The following is a 20201-nucleotide window of genomic DNA, read 5'->3' as shown; positions in this document are numbered from 1 at the left end:
ATCATGAAGGAAGGTTTGAATCTTCAACGTACAGAGGGAGTCTGCCTCCACAACTGAAGCTGAGATGATTCCACAGGAGAGGAGCTTGATGCTGAAGCTCTGGCTCCTCCTCTAGAGACTTTAGGGACGACAGCCTGAATTCTGGGAGCTCAGGGCTCTAGTGGTGATAAGGTACGATGAGCTCTTTAAGGTTTGATGCTGCCATATAATTCTAAACAGGAAGCCAGTGTAGTGAGGCTAACACAGGAGACATGTGGTCTCTGGTCCTGGTTCTCTTCAGGACACGTGCTGCAGCATTTAGGACAAGCTGCAGAGTCTTTAAGACTTCCTGCTGGAGCCTGAGAATAAGGAATTACAATAATCACGTCTGGATGGAACAAAGGCCTGGACTCGTTCTTCTGCGTGTTTTGAGACATGTCTGATGTTTGAGATGTTACAGAAAGAAGGCGGTCCTAGAAATGTGTTTTAAATAACACACAGAAAACAAATCAAAAGTCGATTAAAAGATTAGAAGGTGATGATTTGTTTTATTCTGATTTATAATGTTATCTTATTAAATAACATTCCTTTTCTGGACTATTGGACAAAATAAGACATTTTAAAAATGTGCAAAAAGTTTAAATGTTTACTGTTGCAATAAACTTCTGATTCTGAAACTGAACGCTTTTTGAATTTTCACTATTTTTCATTATGATAAATTATTATAAAATGTTTATTGACATAATTATTCATGTATTTTTTTAATAATTAGCAGAGGATTTATTAATAAGTAAACGTGTCCCCGACTACAAGGTGGATTTTGCTTCTTGTTTTTCACGTGGTTCCAATCAAACATTCTGTCGTTGACTTTAGACACAAACATCAAGTGAAGAAGAAAAAACTTTTTATGAAACAAAATATTTGTACATGACACCTTTTTGTAGTATTAATACATTTTACCACACAGACATTAAACTGCAACATTAATGATGACGTGAGAAAAGAACTTCATGTATTGTTTTTTCACACTGACCTACATGTTTCCACACAACATACGTTTACACATGATCCAGATCTTAGACATTTTCAGTCCGTACAGTACGGGAGTAAAGAGCGGCTGACACGTTAGAAAGTATAAAGATAATACAATACCCAACATGTGTGGGACACTGCTCATATTGAACCTGCTCTGTAATATTTGAAAACAAACCCCGAAGGAGAAGTTGAGCAGCGAGGCCAGGTGGGGGGTGCAGGTGCTGACGGCTTTTTGTCTCGTCTGTTTGGAACCAGAGAAACAAACCTTTAGAATCCTCATGTACGTGTAGAGGATTAAAAGCAGAGGAAGGATGATGGAGAGAAATGTGTAGATGAGTCCGTAGACGTTGTTGACTGTGGTGTCAGAACACGACAGTTTGACAATAGCGTAGTTTCCACAGTAAACTTTGTGAATGATGTTTCCACACAGCTGTAAAGGGGAAGTCAATGATATCAAAACAACAATCGCAAGAAAAGGGAACAACCACGTTACAGCAATTAGCATCGTAACTTTTTTAGTTGTCATACGTGCGTTGTACTGCAGAGGACAACAGATGGCCAGGTATCGGTCATAAGACATCACGGCTAAATTAAACAATTCCACACAAGCGTAAGAATAAAGACAGAAGATCTGCAGGAAACAAAGAGGACGAGAAACAGTGTGAACGTCTGAGAGAATCTGAACCAGGAGCAAAGGAAACAACCCTGTGCTACCATACAGTTCATTTACAAACAGGCTGCACAGAAACACGTACATAGGTTCATGTAGACTTCTGTTCATACAGATAACGACAATCAGCAGCACGTTGGCACAAAGGATCAACAAGTACAACGACAGGACCAGCATGAAGAACAAGTATCTCAACAGTCCAGAGTCCAGATAAGCAGCCAGAGTGAAATAAGAAACTAGTGAGGAGTTCATCATCATCTTTCAGACGAATAAATGAAAACAACACTTTTGTTCTCAGGCTTCAAGTGAAAAACCTCAGCATTGTGTCGTTAAAGCATCAAACACATTTACAGAGTAAAGACATTTTGAAACATTCAGTTATAATCAGTGAAATGATCATCGACTGAAACTCTAATTTACCTCCTGCAGTTATTCCATCATTCCATCAGTGTTGAATAATTCCCTTAATAGCAGAGTCACACTCTGGTGTTTCTGACATATTCAGAAGTGCCTCCGCTGCTGAAGGGAAACAAGCTGCCTCTTATATTTCTTTGACCAATCACATGAAGTGGAGCAGGTGAGTGTTAGTGCGAGTCCGACCAACCAGAGCTCAGTGATTCAGTTTCATTCACTGACATAAAGTTGTATATCAATCATGGTGGTTTGTTCATCTCTCATTTCAAAGTGCAGCAGATTCTGTTGATTGCAGGAAAAAGACTTTGATCAGCAGCTGAAAACCTTTTAGAAAAATGCTTTTCATAGAAACGCTGCAAAACATCATCCTGCACTAAACACACACACACACACACACACACACACACACACACACACACACACACACACACACACACACACACACACACACACACACACACGCAGGATTTTCACTACACAACTTTACAAGCCTGAATATTCAACTGTTATTTCCATTGAGTCATAGTTCTGCTTAATATTATCATTAAGTGACCTGGTTACGACGAGAGGAGAAAGAAAAGTAAAGAATGAGACGATTAAAGCTAAATGTTGTCTCTTGTACTTTTTATTCTAAAGTAAATATTAATATTACAATATAAAAATCTGTGATATTCACTGTTAAATATATAAACCTTTATTTCATTTATTTACTTTTTTCTTTAAAAATAACAAAAAGAGCTACAGCTATAAGAATCAATAAGATGAATAACATATATATTTGTATTTGTACTAATAAATATCAGGCCCCTAAATATTTATGTGTATTTATTACGTTTGGCCGCTGTCCCCGTCTCTGAGACACGGAGTGAGGCTGGTACCGCAGCAGGACAGCCCGGTGGAGCAGGTGGGACACGGGAACATCTCCTACGCCGTGTTTCTGAGGTGTCCCCGCTGGCGGTGCCTTCCACCCGGGTCACTGTGTCCGGGTTCCCCCCGTTTATCTCCAACCAGGCGCTGGAGCAAGAGCTGAAGCGCTTTAAAAACTGAGACATGTTCAATCTCTGCGGAGACAGGTGTTCATGTTCCTGAACTCAAACATGAGGACGGGTTCTATATGGTCTATGCTAGTGTAGCAGGTATTAAAACTAATATTGCATTCCACCAAAAATCCCTCAGCTTTTGTTAATTATTGCTGTTTATTGTATTGGGTGTTTTACGTGGGTCTGGCGCCCTCTATTGGTCGCTTTGCGGACATTGTGTTTATTTTCCCGGCTCTCGTCAGAATGCACTGGAGCTGGCCGAGAGCGGTACGTATTTTGTACAGCGCGACACTAATGTGTCCATTTCTTAGCTGAAGGTATATGTAAGTGTTTAGAATGATTCATTTGCATTGTAATATTATATCAGTCAAGCCGTTTCATTTATTTTCTGGTTCATTTTCACAGTTAGTTCAGAGTGTTTTAGCGAGCTAGCAAACATGTGTTATGGTTCTGTGCATGTGCGTTGGCATTCGCCATTTTGTGTCCTGAACTACGTGTGACGAGCCCATGACTGACCGACTTGGACCAATGGGAAGAGACAACACGTATGGAGAGCGTGAGGGGGGCGGGACTTCCGGCAGAGCAAAGTTGCAAAGAGAAGACGGCAGCACAGTGTAGTAGCCTGTGAGAAGTTTTTGAAACGAACTGTAAAGCTGTAAGTCAGGAAGAACCGGAGGACGGCTGGCGAGTCTTAGCGAGAAGACGGCGTCGGAGTCCACGGTGAACGGTGATTCGCACGGCAGGTTCAAGTGTTTGGCTCTCGCCACGCTCTCCCTCCCCCTCCCCTCGGGTCTCCTCCCGTGAGTATTCTGCCACTGGACATTCTCCACGGTAGTACCGGGCTTGGCGTTAGCTACTGCTACTGCTACAGCGACTGCTACAGCTACAGCTACGGCGAAACATCTCCCCTACCGGGTGTACGATAAGTGAAATGGACACTATTGACTGACTTTACAGAACGAAGTGAGCGGCACAAACTTTATGGACAGTATCATTGCGGTATATGGACTTCATGCCTACCGTGGTGCAGTGCACTTAAATGACGTGTTGAGGTAATATTTGGTTAGCCGCTGTTTGGTGATACTAAATTCGAATGTATACTAAAGTTCTATTTTGTTGTTTGAACTGAATTGTGTCAAAGAGAAGGTTTACTGTGAGAATATATGTTCCATAATCCGAATGGTAATTGTACTTGAAGACTCACTCCAAACGAATGTTGTTATTATTATTATACTGTCTGGGAAAATAAGTTCTGTGTCTAGATCAAATAAATGTGTTTATTTTTCCAGTTAAGGAAACCTGGTCTGTGAGGTTACGGGAAGGGATGGGGCTGTTAGAGTGAACACATAAGAAGAAATGAGTGAGTTGCGTAAGCAATTTGAAGAGCTTCAGACAAAGTTTGCTGAACAATCTGCTCATATGAGCAGGCAAACAATACTTATGGAACAGGCCAGGAGTGACCAAAGAACTGTCTATGGCAAAAGTGGTTATTGAGCAGAAAAACCAACCCACCGTCTACATACAAAGAGACACAGAAAGTGCACAGATTTTAGTGGTAGCAAGTGTAATGAAGATCCATGCATAGAAGAGTGGGTAGCTTCAATGAAGTCATACTTTAAAGTTTGCAAGATTCCACAAGAAGACCAAGTTGAACTGGTGAAACAACATCTGAAGGGGGAAGCTAAACTTACTGTAAGGCTTAGGTTAGAGGTTAACACTACAGACATCAAGTCTGTTTTCAAAATCCTTGAGGAAGTTTATGGTGATAAAGCCCCTGTAAGCACAAGACTAAGGGAATTCTATGACCGCAAACAGGTGGCAGGGGAAAAAATTAGGACATTTGCCTATGACCTCCAGGAAAAGCTTCGCAGGTTGAAGCGACGCGACCCAGACCGCCTTGCTAATTCAGATACAGTGCTTACTGAACAGTTTGTGTTTGGGTTGTATGACGACTCTCTGCGCAGAGAGATGAAGCGGCAAGCCAAGGGATTGCCTACTCCAACGTTCAGCGTGCTAACGCAAGCTGCGATTGACTGGTCAGAAGAGGAAGAAGCCCCCTCAGCTGTCCCAGCCAAGAACCCCAACCGGGGCACAGTCAGCGCAGCAACTGCAGAAAGTGTTCCTCCTGCCTTATCACTACAGTCGCTGCACGAGTCCATTCAGAAACTCGCAACAAGACAGGATGAACTCTTTACAGCGTTACAAAGGACAGAGCTGCGTGTTTTGCCACAGGGGGAAGTTAGAAGGCCACCTCTGCGAGACCAAGAGGGTAGACTAGTTTGTTATACCTGTGGACGGCCTGGGCATACGAGCCGAACATGTGAGCAGAGCCAAGGAAGACCATGGCAAGCTAAGACCACAGCGGCAGGGCCAGAGCAAGCCAGCGGGCAGACCCAGGCAAACATTAGAACGGCGTCTGTCAGACCTGCTACACTGCCTCTTGGCCAGCTGGAAATGGAGCAGGTGGTGAACCCACCGAGTGTCTTCGGCAACTGCTTTACTATAGACGTGCTCATCGATGGAGTGAATACCCGCTGCCTTTTGGATACTGGCTCTGAAGTGACTACAATGTCTGAGACGCACTTCAAAAAGCTGTTTAAGGGCAAAGCACTGTCGCCTGCAAAGTGGGTTAAATTAACAGCTGCAAATGGACTGGATATCCCCATAATCGGGTGTCTATATGCTGACATTGAATGCTTTGGCAAGAAGCTTCAAGGTAAATGCGTCTTTGTGCTGCGAGATGATATGGCTGATGGTAAAGATGGGGCAGCTGGGATATTAGGAATGAATGTGCTCGGTGAACTATGCAACCTCTTTGTTGGCTTAGAGGGGGTCCAGAGAATGGACAGGCATTGGCAGCAGGTTGAGAGCGCAAGCCTGCGGCGCATTCTTGTAAAAATGGGGAAAGAGGAGCAAATTGGGGGCCGTGATGGGAAGATAGGCTTCGTTAAAGTAGCTGGTAGACGGGCTGTTGTCATTCCCCCCTGTAGGGAAATAGTCATTGAAGGGCGTTGCCGCATCCCTCCGAAAATGAAATGCCAGGTCTTAGTGGAGGCCTCCCCTAGTCCCAACACACCCTCTGGACTGCTTGTAGCCAATGTTCTAGCGCACACGGTGGGTGGTAAGGTCCCAGTGCGCCTGATGAACCCAAGTCAGAAGCCAGTCATCTTGCCACCAAGAGCAAGAGTTGCTGAGTTGTCTAAACCTCAGAAAGTGCTGCCGAAAGAAGTGGTGGCCTTTGAAGAGGTGGCGGGTGAACTTAGGGTCAGAGCACTGGCAGGCGAGAAGGGAGCTGTGTCTAAGCAGGAAGAACCAGGGCCGTTATCTGTTCCTGTACAGGCCAATCTCCAGGGGCTTACCTCAGACCAAGTACATCAGCTTAACCAGCTGTTGGAGAAGCATTGTGCTGCATTTTCACAAAATGACCGAGACTATGGACATACTACCACGGTCACATATTGTATTCCAACAGGTGAGGCATACCCCGTCAAGCAAAGGATTATGAGGATTCCGCCTCATATCTTTCAAGAAGTCAAGCAGCACGTACAAGACCTGGTCGCACAGGGTGTGCTGAAGGAGAGCTGCAGTCCATGGGCTTCACCTGCAGTTGTGGTAATGAAAAAAGATGGGTCTGTGCGTTTTTGTTGCGATTACAGGAAGCTCAACAATGTAACGCACCGAGACGCCTACCCACTCCCTAGGGTTGAAGAGTCGCTGGACGCCCTAGGTCATGCACAAGTCTTCTCCTCCTTGGATTTGACTGCGGGGTACTTCCAAGTGGCTGTAGCTGAGCAAGACCAGGAGAAAACCGCTGTAACCACGCCTTTCGGGTTGTACCAATGGACACGCATGCCCTTCGGGCTCTGCAATGCCCCAGCGACTTTTCAGCGCCTAATGGGGTCGGTCCTGGGTGACTTGGCTTTCGAGGTGCTGTTGGTCTACCGAGACGATGTCCTGGTATTTTCAAGGGACTTTGAAAGTCACTTGGTGAAGTTAGACCTTGTATTTGGGCGCTTGCGTGAACATGGGTTGAAACTCAAGCCCCAAAAGTGCTTCCTACTCAGGAGTGAAGTCAAATTTCTCGGGCATGTTGTGTCAGCTGAGCGGGTGCGCGTAGATATGGAGAAGGTGAAGGCCCTGGAGGATTGGCCTGTCACCCGCTCTGTAAAAGAAGTCAGACTTAAGGAAACCTGGTCTGTGAGGTTACGGGAAGGGATGGGGCTGTTAGAGTGAACACATATTTCTTTAGATTTACACATCACTGACCTGAACTCATAGTCCTTTAAGATATTTGAGGGGGATTTCTCACCCGTTGCATATGCCTGTTGAACCGTATATTTTTTTATGTTAGGCATGTACTGAAGACGAATGACCAACGCTGTTTCTTTTCTTCTGCTGAAACTCTGAACAGGTAAGTTTTGTTGCATAGGACTCTTGTTGTTGTAAATTGAAAATGTGAATCTTTTCATGATGTGTGACTGTGGTATGAGTGAATGTGATACATTCAAAGACAATTGTAAATCATAGTTTTGTTATTTATTTTTATAAATCCTTAAGTATTTTTGCATTTATTATTTCTTATATCGGCCTTTTTGTTTCTATTAGGCAAGATTTGTAAATGTACTGTGAATGCATTGGAGCTGGCCGAGAGCGGCATGTACTGAAGACGAATGACCAACGCTGTTTTTTTTCTTCTGCTAAAACACTGAACAGAACACATTCAGCAGCAATAAAAGTCCTGTGCCGGTCTTCTACTTCACAAACTGACACACAACGCAGAGTAACCGGCACAAAGGATAGACCGGTTACACTAGCTCAGGGAACATCAAGTGTTTTGAGCCCCACAGATCGGCCCGGTGGCCGGTGGCTCTGTGGTAGGGGATGTGGGTATTAGAGGCCCGGTGCCCGGTGGCTCTGTGGTCGGGGATGCGGGTGGTAGAGGCCCGGTGGCCGGTGGCTCTGTGGTAGGGGATGGGTGTTAGAGGCCCGGTGCCCGGTGGCTCTGTGGTAGGGGATGTGGGTATTAGAGGCCCGGTGCCCGGTGGCTCTGTGGTAGGGGATGCGGGTGTGAGTGCCGGTTGCTCTGTGGTCGGGGATGCGGGTGTTAGTGGTCCGGTGGCCGGTGGCTCTGTTGTTGGGGGTGTGGGTATTAGAGGCTGGTGGCTCTGTGGTAGGGGATGTGGGTATTAGAGGCCGGTGCCCGGTGGCTCTGTGGTCGGGATGCGGAGTAGCGGTCCGGTGCCCGGTGGCTCTGTGGTCGGGGATGCGGGTGTTAGTGGTGGCCGGTGGCTCTGTGGTCGGGATGCGGGTGTTAGGGTGGCCCCGGTGGCTCTGTTGTTGGGGATGCGGGGGTTAGGTGGCGGTGGCTCTGTGGTTGGGGATGCGGGTGTTAGTGGCCCGGTGGCTCTGTGGTCGGGGATGTGGTGTTAGCGGCCCGGTGGACGTGGCTCTGTGGTCGGGGATGCGGGTGTTAGCGGCCCGGTGCGGGTGGCTCTGTGGTAGGGATGTGGGTATTAGAGGCTCCCGGTGGCTCTCTGGTCGGGGATGCGGGTGTTAGCGTGGCCGGTGGCTCTGTGGTCGGATGCGGGTGTTAGCGGTCCGGCTGTGGCTCTGTGGTCGGGATGCGGGTGTTAGCGGCCCGGTGGCGGTGGCTCTGTGGTTGGGGATGCGGGTGTTAGCGGGGCCGGTCTGTGGTTCGGGGGATGCGGGTGTTGATGACCCGGTGCCGGGGCTCTGTGGTTGGGGATGCAGGTGTTAGGTGGCCGGTGGCTCTGTGGTCGGGGATGCGGGTGCTAGGTCCGTGGCGGTGGCTCTGTTGTTGGGGATGCGGGTGTTAGAGGCCCCGTGCCCGGTGGCTCTGTGGTCGGGATGCGGGTGTTAGAGGCCGTGGGTCTGTGGTCGGGGTGATGCGGGTGTTAGAGCCCGGTGCCCGGTGGCTCTGTGGTCGGGGATGCGGGTGGTAGAGGCTGCGCCGGTGGCTCTGTGGTCGGGGATGCGGGTGTTAGCGGCCCGGTGCCCGGTGGCTCTGTGGTCGGGGATGCGGGTGTTAGCGGCCCGGTGCCCGGTGGCTCTGTGGTCAGGACTGGGCAGAATAAAGATGCTGAGGACTGCCCTGCTGAACAGAGGCCTGCTGGTTGTCATGGTGAAGATGAGGATGCTGACATGGACGTGGACTCTGACTGTGAAAGTGGGTCAGTTGTAGGAAGCGCTTCTCAGAGCATTGACTTGTATTCTCTGGAGGAGATTAACATTTTCCTGGATGAAACATTTGGGAAAACAGTTAATGTGAGAGATTTTTTTCAAGACATTGGAAAGTTCATTCAGTCTGTTACATGATATGGACGCTCCAACCACCTTCTTCTTTAACTTAGAGAAGTCGGTGGCTCGGAGGAAACAGATGGTGTCTCTGCGGCTCCCAGACGGAGAAGTGACCACAGAACCGGCTGGGATGAGGAAGCATGCAGTAGAGTTCTACTCGGAGCTGTTCAGAGCAGTTCACTGTGATGTGGACTCTGCTGCAGAGCTGCTAGAAGGACTTCCTCAGCTGAGTCCTGAAGAACAGGATACACTAAACTCTGACATCACCTTAGAGGAACTGACCGCGGCTGTGTCGCAGATGGCGTCCGGAAAGGCCCCTGGAGTGGATGGATTACCTTCAGATTTTTAAAACATTTCTGGGGTGTTTTGGGACGAGACATTTTAGACATTTTTAAAGTGTTTTAAAAAAGGGACACTTCCTACTTCCTGTAGACGCGCAGTTCTCTCTCTGCTGCCTAAGAAGGGAGATCTTAGCCTTTTAAAGAACTGGAGACCAGTGGCCCTTTTATGCACAGACTATAAGATCCTCTCCAAGGTTTTATCCAACAGACTGAAGACCTGCATCGAACAGCTGATCAACCCAGATCAATGTTACTGTGTGCCTGACAGATCCATGCTGGACAATCTGTTTTTAATAAGAGATGTGTGTGTGTGTGTAAATTATATAATGTAAATGTGGGTATTATTTCAATTGATCAAGAAAAGCCTTTGACCGTGTGGATCACGATTTTTATTTTCAACCTTGCAGGCTTTTGGTGTTGGGGGTTCCTGTCCTGGGTCAAGCTGCTGTATAGTGGGGCTAGCTGTGTGGTGAAGGTGGGGAGGGCTGAGCTGTCCTGTGCCCGTCACGAGAGGCATCAGGCAGGGCTGCCCCATCTCAGGACAACTGTACAGCATCGCCATCGAGCCTCTTCTGTGCAGGTTGAGGAGCAGGCTGAGGGGTCTCTCTCTGCCGGGGCTGGCTCACAACCCTCCTGTGGTCGTCTCAGCTTATGCTGATGATGTTAATGTTTTTATCCATGACCAGCATGATGTCCAGCAACTTCAGGAAAGTCTGGTCTGTTATGGGAGAGCTTCTTCAGCCAGAGTCAACTGGGAGAAGAGTGAGGGGTTTTTAATGGGTCAGTGGAGCCCGGGGACTGAGCCTGGTCTTCCTGGAAGTCTCCGGTGGGGAAGGAATGGCATAGAAATTCTAGGAATCCATCTAGGAAGTGTAGTGGAAAAATAACTAAGTGTGGTTGAAAACTATTTTGTAGTTGAAAAGTAAGTTTTTGCAGACCTGTCTAAAGACTTTTATGACCTGAAACTTTTATGACCTTTTTATTACTTTATGTCTGCTCTATCTCCAAAGGAAACATATGTAAATCAGATTTCTGTGTTTTGATTCTTTTCTCAAACTGCGCCTACAGAACCAGTCTGAACTGGCTCAGACAAACAGCCTTAGTCCTCCTATATAAGATCCTTGCATTTGACTGTTCTGCATCTTCACTCTGAGATCCCTGTGACTCTCTGTGTTGATCCTTTCTGCAGAAAGCCCCTATTAAAATACATAAAGACAAATTTGGTGTTCCAGCCTGTGAGGGCTTTCAAAGGCAGAACTGGGAGGGGGTGCTGGAAAAGGTAGAAGCGAAGTTGTCTAAATGGAAATGGTTGCTACCTTATCTGTCCTACAGGGGAAGAGTTCTGATAGTGAATAACTTGGTCGCCTCGTCTCTTTGGCACAGACTTATTGTGTTGGTGCCACCTCCAGGTCTGGTTGAAGATGTGCAGCGTCGCCTGGTGAAGTTCTTCTGGTCTGGTCAGCACTGGCTGAGGGCAGCGGCCCTGTATCTCCCTGTGGCAGAGGGAGGTCAGGGTCTCATTGACATTGTGTCCAGAAGTTGCTGTACGGCTGTGGTCTCTGCTGGTTGGCTCCTGCTCATCTGCTGCTCAGACAAGCTGGCCGGCTGGGGCTGGACAAACAGTTATTTCTGATCTCATCAACTGAAGCTGACCTGACCGGACTGACACCGTTCTACAGCTCGGTGGTGAACGCCTGGCAGACGCTGGAGGTCAAGCGGACTCCTGACCCCAGACCGGGGATATGGCTGTTTGAGGAGCCGCTCTTCCACAATGATTTCCTGAGAACCGACACCTTTTCCTCTACAACGTTAAGGAATAAGTTTGTTGAGGCTGGCATCATCAAACTGGGCCACCTCACAAAGACATCCTGGGAAACACTCTGTGACGTCACCAACATCAGGTCCTCCAGAGTTCTGAAGAGGATCATGGAGGAAGTGTTGCAGTCCCTGTCTGTGCCACTGAGAGCGTTTGCTGAAAATCGTACTCTAGCTGACCAATGGGATGATGACTGTGAGTACCTGTTTCCCTCTCTGATCGTCAGCCCTGCTGCTGACGGGTGGCGAGAGGAGAGTGGACTGCTTCTTTCCTTCAAAACACCGGTGCTGGGTAGTTTCAGCTCTTGTGGGAAGAAGCAGCTTTATGTCAGCTGTGTGAAGGTGCTGAACCTTCGCTCTCTGGCTGGAGTCAAGGAGACGAGGTGGACTGAGGATTTTGCTGCAGGCTGCACCCCCGAAGGCAGGTGGAGGGTCCTGTATAAACCTCCTGTTGAGAAACGGGTGGGTGACCTCCAGTGGAGGATTATACATGGAGCTTTAGCTACAAACAGACACAGAGCTCACCTGGACCCGAGCACTGGGGAGGGATGTGGTTTCTGTGGTGATAGGGAGACTGTAGAGCACCTGGTGGTGACTTGTCCTGGACTAGAGGTTTTATTTAGATTACTGCAGCAGTGGGTGGAGGCTCTGGGGGAGAACTTCTCTCTCCCGTTGTTTGTTTTTGGGCCTAAATATTATAAAGGAAACAGAGAAACACTCGTCCTGGTAAACTTCCTGTTTGGCTAAACCGGCCACCTGGAAGAGCAGGAAGAACCAGATGTTGGGTGAAGGCTGGACAGATGTGGTGAAGTGTTTTAAAGGTTTGGTAGCAACTCAGCTGAGAGTGGAACACGCCTTCTACGGCCGGACCAGTAACCTGGAAGCTCTCAGGTCTCAGTGGAGGATCAGACAGGTTCTATGTTCACTGGAGGAGGACGGTTTACTGGTCCTTCATTTTTAAACTCCATGTGTGTGTGAGACACGGAGTTCTCTCTCTCTCTCTCTCTCTCTCTCTCTCTCTCTCCCTCTCTCTGTCTCTCTCTCTCTCTGTCTCTCTCTCTCTCTCTCTCTCTCTCTCTCTCTCTCTCTCTCTCTCTCTCTCTCTCTCTCTCTCTCTCTCTCTCTCTCTCTCTCTTCTGCTCTGTCTCTCTCTCTCTCTCTCTCTCTCTCTCTCTCTCTCTCTCTCTCTCTCTCTCTCTCTCTCTCTCTCTCTCTCTCTCTCTCTCTCTCTCTCTCTCTCTCTCTCTCTCTCATCAGACACTAATCAGAGGCTTCAAGCAGTGATTCTCATGTTTATGAATCATCACATCTCACAGAAAGTATTTTAAAGTTTTTTTAAACAACACAAATACAGAACACTAATATGAATCCTCCTCCACAGGGGTTTGCCCTCGGGCTGAAATTACAGGATCGGTTTGATCCCGAGTGTTAACAGTTTTTTTTCTGAAAAAAAAGTACTTTCTTGAAAATGTGTTTTGCATAATTGTCTGTGGTATTTTCCATTTCCTGTCACTTTCTGAAATGTGTTTCTATTGTGGAGGCTGATGATGTTGTTTCTGTGTTTCTGTCTCTTGGCTGCATAACAAATTTCCTCTTGTGGGACAATAAAGATAATATAACTTAAACTGAATCAATGTTTATCAAATATGTCAAATACGTATTTTAAATACATGTATGACAGATACTGAGCAGAGTATGTGTAACAGCAGCAGCAGAAGGTTTAGGACGAGCAGGAAACTGCAGCCCAGTCCAAGACAGCAAAAGGTTTATTGTTTTTTGTTTGTTTGTTTCATTATATTTCAAACCCTGTTTCTAAGAAAACAACATTAATTCACTCTTATTAATCATTAACTATGGAATCAGCTCAGAAACGTTTTGACCTGAATCAACCACACACGTGTTTTCAGTCACTGTTGAAATCACATTTCAGCAAAAACCAGACTTTTACATATGATGCGCATTTTGGACAGAGTCAGTCCGTAGACTAACGGGTTGAGCAGCGGCTAACATATGAGCCAATACAAGGATAAAAATATCCTCAAAACATTGGGTAACGTTTTCATGTTAAATCTGCTCTGCATGATTTCAAAACAAGCTCCACATGAGAAGTTGATCAGAGAGGCCAGGTGAGGAGCACACGTGCTGACGGCTTTCTGTCTCGTCCCTTTGGAGCCAGAGAGACAGATCTTCAGAATCTTGATGTAGGAGTAGAAAATGAGAATTAGAGGACAAAATATAGAGAATGAACTAACAAACAGTCCATAGATGTTGTTGACTGTGGTGTCAGAACAGGCCAGTTTGACTATGGAGAAGTTGTCACAGTAAACTTTCTCAATTATGGTTCCACACAGCTGTAAAGACTTGCTCAAAGACGTCATAACAAGACACAGAAGTAAAGGACAAAACCACGTCACACTGATTAGTATTGCAATCTTGTTAACTGTCATTTGTGTGTTGTACTGCAGAGGGCAACATATAGCGAGGTATCGATCATAAGACATGACGGCTAGGTTTAAATACTCTGCACCTCCATACGAGTACAACAGGAAGTTCTGCAGGAAACAAAAGACGTCGGGAACAGTGTGAACGTCTGAGAGAATCTGAACCAGGAGCAAAGGAAACAACCCTGTGCTACCATACAGTTCATTTACAAACAGGCTGCACAGAAACACGTACATAGGTTCATGTAGACTTCTGTTCATACAGATAACGACAATCAGCAGCACGTTGGCACAAAGGATCAACAAGTACAACGACAGGACCAGCATGAAGAACAAGTATCTCAACAGTCCAGAGTCCAGATAAGCAGCCAGAGTGAAATAAGAAACTCGTGAGGAGTTCATCACGGTTCTTTTGCTTCATGAAGAAGTGAAAACAAAAGAAAACGCACGCTCGTGTGCAGAATCAAACACATTCAGGAGATTCCGGCTCGGCTCAGTAAAGAAAAACATCATCTAGAAAACAGAGGATCTGATTTCAAATCACAGACGTGAAGTGAATCGTGACGTTCACCTGCTGCTCGTCCAAACTGAGCTGAAGCTCTGAAACATCTTCTTTTAACAGTTCTGGCTGAGGGGCCGTCCACAGAGTGACCTCATTAACAAAAGAATATAGGCCCTAATGTATTTTTAACATTTGTAGAAACACAAGCTGATGGGTTGACAACATATTTAACTTTAGAAACATATTATACATGTTCACTCTGAGCTGATCTTTTAATAAACATATTTCTATTATTCTCTTATAATATTTGTGTATTTGAATTATACTTTTACTGGAAATAAGGTTCATGAGATTTTTGCCTCCAGTTACAAAGAGAGGACTCGTTCATACTTTGGTTCTTGGTCCAACACTCAGACCAGAAGAAGAGTTCTGGGTCTGGATCAAACTGAACCTGGTTCTGTTGGTTTGCAGTGAAAACACTTTGTTGATAGTTTGGACTTTTGGACCAATCACAGGAAGTAGAGACACAATTAAACAGTAGAAGAAGAAGAAGAAGAAGAAGCTGCAGTCTTCACCACCGATGATATAATGTTTGAACCACGAGGACGTTCATTTGGTGCATTTGAACTAGTGGAGTACTGTAGTACTGTGGAGTACTGTCGAGTACTGTAATATTGTGAAGTACTGGAAACTAGTACTGTGGAGTACTGTAGTATGTAGTGCTGTAGTACTGTAGAGTACTGTAGTACTGGAAACTGTACTACTGTGGAGTACTGCGCCTGAAGGTGCTGATGCTGCTAGTGATACCATCATGATGTCACCATGGCAACCAAATGAAGCAAATCCTCTATAAATAGATTACTATTGTATCTGCTGTCTTAGGTGAACTAGATTACTAGTTTGTACTGTTTGGTCTTACCTTGAATTGGATGAGGACTTTGTTTCACTTCAGTGATTGAGAGTTAAAGAGAACCAGTTCGAGTTAAAGTGCTTGACTTTTATTCCAATTCTGTTCAGGACTAAGTTCTATTTACTTTCTACCTTTGAGGTAAATAGACTTTGTCCAGAATCAGTTTTTGGTAAATTAGGAGATTTTGTGAAACTCACTGATTAAGTTTCTCTTGTGTTGAACTCTGCTGAGTTTCTGTTGCTGGGCCTTTACCACCTGGTGCCTGATTGACTCATGAGCAGGGGGTGTGGTCAGCACAGCTGTAGCCAATCATCGTCGACTCTGGTGTAAAACCAGGAATTGTTTGAAGCGTCTTATGAAGACTCGGAGGACGAAGACAAAGGAGGACGAAGACAAAGGAGTCTTTCGTTGGAGTCTTCGGGGGAGGGGTTTATAACGCTGCTCTGTTTCCTTTTATTTGAATATGTGTTTACTTTCCGTCCCTGTTCCCGGATCTACTCGTAGATACTATAGGCCTCGCACTCGTTCACACCATTACCGTAACCTTTCCTCTCCTATCTACCCCCGTTCCACCTACCCAGCACCTTGCCACAGGGGGCCTCTGGAACTGCCAGTCAGCTTCCTGCAAGACGGACTTCATCTCTGGCTTTGCTACCGCATCGCTTGACTTCCTTCTCACCGAGAGTTTGATCACACCGGACAACACATCCCCCCCCCAGCTGCTCTCACCCACACACCCAGACCCACTGGTAGGGCTGGTGGTTCAGGTTTACTCATCTCCCCCAAATGGAGTTTTTCTCTCTACTGTTAAGACTAAAATCTATGTTTTTCTGAATATGTGTCTGTGAAGATGGCAATGAAACTGAACTCTAAACAAGTGCAGTATGTTGGACAGGGGTGGGGGCAGGGGCAGTTTGGGCTGAATCTGAATAGGTGGGAAAATGTGTGGCCTTCACATAGTGACTGATAGTAGCCGTTGCTGGCTGGTTTTAATCTTGAAGTTGATTGTTGTGTGTGTGTGTGTGTGTGTGTGTGTGTGTGTGTGTGTGTGTGTGTGTGTGTGTGTGTGTGTGTGTGTGTGTGTGTGTGTGTGTGCGTCACATCGCAGTTCAGTCTTGCACCTGTCTGATAATGCCTGTTTGAGAAGACTGTACATCTGTGGCAGACAATACACTGTACTTTAACTTGTTCTCATACCTAACTTACTATATTACAGCATAAACTCCATTAGCTTTATTCCAAAAATCACACATAGATGAATGCACTGTTTTCTTAAGAAACTGTGACCTACCCTTAGGAAGAATTCAAGCAGCGGCCACTAGGGTCTGAAGGACAGATAGGAAAGGCACATGCCATACTGAAGACTCACAAGCTGTCAGCCGACTCAAGGCTTGTTTTAAAACACACAAACCAACTGTCAGAATGTGAAGATTTGCCCAGCAGCGGTCAGAGGAGGGACGAAACTGGAGCGGCTCCTCATCATTGGCGAATTCCAGTGCCTTGAGGCTGGGACCAGCCTGTGCACTAGCCACGTGACTCCCCCTCCTGCTGAAGTTCTACCTATTATTATAAATATTGCACCCACCATCCGCTCGGCGCGACTCTTGACTTCCCCGGCGGTATTAGGCGGCTTGCGGGTTGTACGTTGAGTGCCCATAGCTATGTAGTAGCTGTTCATTGCTTCTAAATAAATACTTTTTTGAACCAGACCGACTCTACCATCTCTACCTAAGGAAAAAAGAACGCAACACTACCCACTGCCACTCTTTACCCCACTGTCTTTTGAATTTCATGCTGTGACAGTTACTCATCTGGTACAATTAACCATTGTGGTTCTCTCCCGTCCACCAGGTCCTTTGGGAGTTTTCTTGGAAGAATTAGACGTCTTCCTCTCAAACTTACCAGAAAATGGGCCTCCACTTATCCTTCTGGGTGACTTCAACATCCAGACAGAGAAGTCATCTGACCTCTTACTTTTACTGTCTTCCTTTGCTCTCTCACTCAGTCCTTCCAGAAACTGCTCTACCTCTAACCTCACTGTAATCCTACTTCATGTCTCTGACCACTTCTTTATCTCTGACTCTCTCAAACTGACAACCCGACCACATCAACAGACTCTGTACCTGCTCCCTCTCTCCCTCCTCTCTCCCTCCTCTCTGACCTCCTCTCTGACCTCCTCTCTCCCTCTCTCCCTCCTCTCTCCTCCTCTCTCCCTCTCTCCTCTCCTCTCTCCCTCTCTCGACCTCCTCTCTCCTTCTCTCCCTCCTCTACCTCCTCTCCCTCTCTCCCTCCTCCTCTCTCCCTCCTCTCTGACCTCCTCTCTCCCTCCTCCTCTGTTTTATCTCCCTTCCACTGACTCCTTCTCACTCATGCATCCTAACTCTGCCACAGACTGTCTCCTTTCTACTCTGTCCTCCTCTCTTGATTCTCTCTGTCCTCTTACTTCACGCCGGAGCCCAAGTCCTCCCCAGCGGCGACAGAGCAGAGAGCATGATGGGAACAGAGCAGAGAGCATGATGGGAACAGAGCAGAGAGCATGATGGGAACTAATGGAATAGGCATGATGGGAACAGAGCAGAGAGCATGATGGGAACAGAGCAGAGAGCATGATGGGAACAGAGCAGAGAGCATGATGGGAACAGAGCAGAGAGCATGATGGGAACTAGGCAGAGAGCATGATGGGAACAGAGCAGAGAGCATGATGGGAACTCAGCAGAGAGCATGATGGGAACAGAGCAGAGAGCATGATGGGAACAGAGCAGAGAGCATAATGGGAACAGAGCAGAGAGCATGATGGGAACTCAGCAGAGAGCATGATGGGAACAGAGCAGAGAGCATGATGGGAACACAGCAGAGAGCATGATGGGAACAGAGCAGAGAGCATGATGGGAACTCAGCAGAGGAGTGGGAACACAGCAGAGAGCATGATGGGAACAGAGCAGAGAGCATGATGGGAACTCAGCAGAGAGCATGATGGGAACAGAGCAGAGAGCATGATGGGAACAGAGCAGAGAGCATGATGGGAACTGGCAGAGAGCATGATAGGAACAAGCAGAGAGCATGATGGGAACAGAGCAGAGAGCATGATGGGAACTTGGCAGAGAGCATGATGGGAACAGAGCAGATACGCAGGGAGCATGATGGAACTCGGCAGAGAGCATGATGGGAACAGAGCAGAGAGCATGATGGGAACAGAGCAGAGAGCATGATGGGAACAGAGCAGAGAGCATGATGGGAACTCAGCAGAGAGCATGATGGGAACAGAGCAGAGAGCATGATGGGAACAGAGCAGAGAGCATGATGGGAACAGAGCAGAGAGCATGATGGGAACAGAGCAGAGGCATGATGGAACAGAGCAGAGGCATGTGACTGGCAACACAGCGGCATGATGGGAACAGAGCAGAAGCATGATGGGAACTCAGCAGAGAGCATGATGGGAACAGAGCAGAGAGCATGATGGGAACAGAGCAGAGAGCATGATGGGAACTTGGCAGAGAGCATGATGGGAACAGAGCAGAGAGCATGATGTTCGGCAGATGGAACTGCAGGGCAGAGGAGCATGATGGGAACTTGGCAGAGGCATATGGGAACAGAGCAGAGAGCATGATGGGAACTCGGCAGAGAGCATGATGGGAACTCGGCAGAGAGCATGATGGGAACACAGCAGGGAGCATGATGGGAACTCGGCAGGGAGCATGATGGGAACTCGGCAGAGAGCATGATGGGAACTCAGCAGAGAGCATGATGGGAACTCAGCAGAGAGCATGATGGGAACTCAGCAGAGAGCATGATGGGAACAGAGCAGAGAGCATGATGGGAAGAGCAGAGAGAATGGAACCTTCATTCAGTTTAAATCAGATATCAGACAATAATAATAATGATGATGATGATAATATGATTATTATTATTCATAATAATATGAATAATCATAATAAAGAACTGCTTGTGTGGACTGAGTCATGGATCTGGACTCTGGACTCAAGAATGTTTTCTTAGTTCATGTCCTGGTGTTATAATTACATTACATTGCATTTAGCTGACGCTTTTATTGTTATGTATAAGTTTGAAGTCGTATGTATAAGTATCATATGTCACCAGGAATATAAATGGAATCAGCTGATGAAAACTTGTGTTCACGGAGCTTGTTGATTATTGTTATTAAAGTGAACTCGGCTGAAGTTGATCCCACAGAGGCTGCGACTGTCCCTCAGGTCAAAGGTCACTGAGGCTCATCAACATGTTTGTCCCTGAGGCGTCTTCACACGAGACACAGAGACCACAGAGACCAATCAGAGTCCTCACAGGACGGATAATGACCTGTGTTCTTCACCAAGCTGTTTACTAACAACTGGAATTATTACGATCATTCAAATAAAATAAGTTGATTCAACTTCACATCAAAGACAACAAGTGAAACCAACTGTTCAACTTCAAAGACACAAAGTAACGTCAAATGTACGAAAAGTCACTAACAGAGGGCCCAGACTTCAGTGGCCCCGTCACTAACAGAGGGGCCCAGACTTCAGTGGCCCCGTCACTAACAGAGGGCCAGACTTCAGTGGCCCCGTCACTAACAGAGGGGCCCATACTTCAGTGGCCCGTCACTAGCAGGCCCGACTTCAGTGACCCGTCACTAACAGAGGCCCATACTGCCCAGTGGCCCGTCACTAACAGAGGGCCCATACTTCAGTGGCCCCGTCACTAACAGAGGGCCCAGACTTCAGTGACCCGTCACT

At 46.8% G+C, this 20201-nt stretch overlaps 3 protein-coding genes across 3 annotated transcripts in view; 1 reads left to right on the top strand and 2 right to left on the bottom strand.

The window, feature by feature from the left end:
* Window positions 1-20201, top strand: part of LOC118106630 (collagen alpha-1(I) chain) — a 688934-nt gene that overhangs the window by 241150 nt on the left and 427583 nt on the right.
* Window positions 917-2247, bottom strand: LOC118106009 (olfactory receptor 11A1-like). The gene has a single exon (XM_035154122.2). The coding sequence runs from the start codon at window positions 1940-1942 to the stop codon at window positions 1013-1015; it is 930 nt and encodes a 309-aa protein (XP_035010013.1). The 5' UTR covers window positions 1943-2247; the 3' UTR covers window positions 917-1012.
* Window positions 13505-14472, bottom strand: LOC118106011 (olfactory receptor 49-like). Its single transcript, XM_035154124.2, has one exon. It carries the CDS (start codon window positions 14453-14455, stop codon window positions 13616-13618), a length of 840 nt encoding a protein of 279 aa, XP_035010015.2. The 5' UTR covers window positions 14456-14472; the 3' UTR covers window positions 13505-13615.

Source organism: Hippoglossus stenolepis, chromosome 4, assembly GCF_022539355.2.
Source record: "Hippoglossus stenolepis isolate QCI-W04-F060 chromosome 4, HSTE1.2, whole genome shotgun sequence".
Taxonomy (NCBI): Eukaryota; Metazoa; Chordata; class Actinopteri; order Pleuronectiformes; family Pleuronectidae; genus Hippoglossus; species Hippoglossus stenolepis.
This window is presented reverse-complemented; position numbering and strand designations above follow the sequence as displayed.

Excerpts from the sequence above, each read along its gene's own strand:
- LOC118106009 (XM_035154122.2), bottom strand. The coding sequence starts at position 1,942 with ATGATGATGAACTCCTCACTAGTTTCTTATTTCACTCTGGCTGCTTAT.
- LOC118106011 (XM_035154124.2), bottom strand. The coding sequence starts at position 14,455 with ATGAACTCCTCACGAGTTTCTTATTTCACTCTGGCTGCTTATCTGGAC.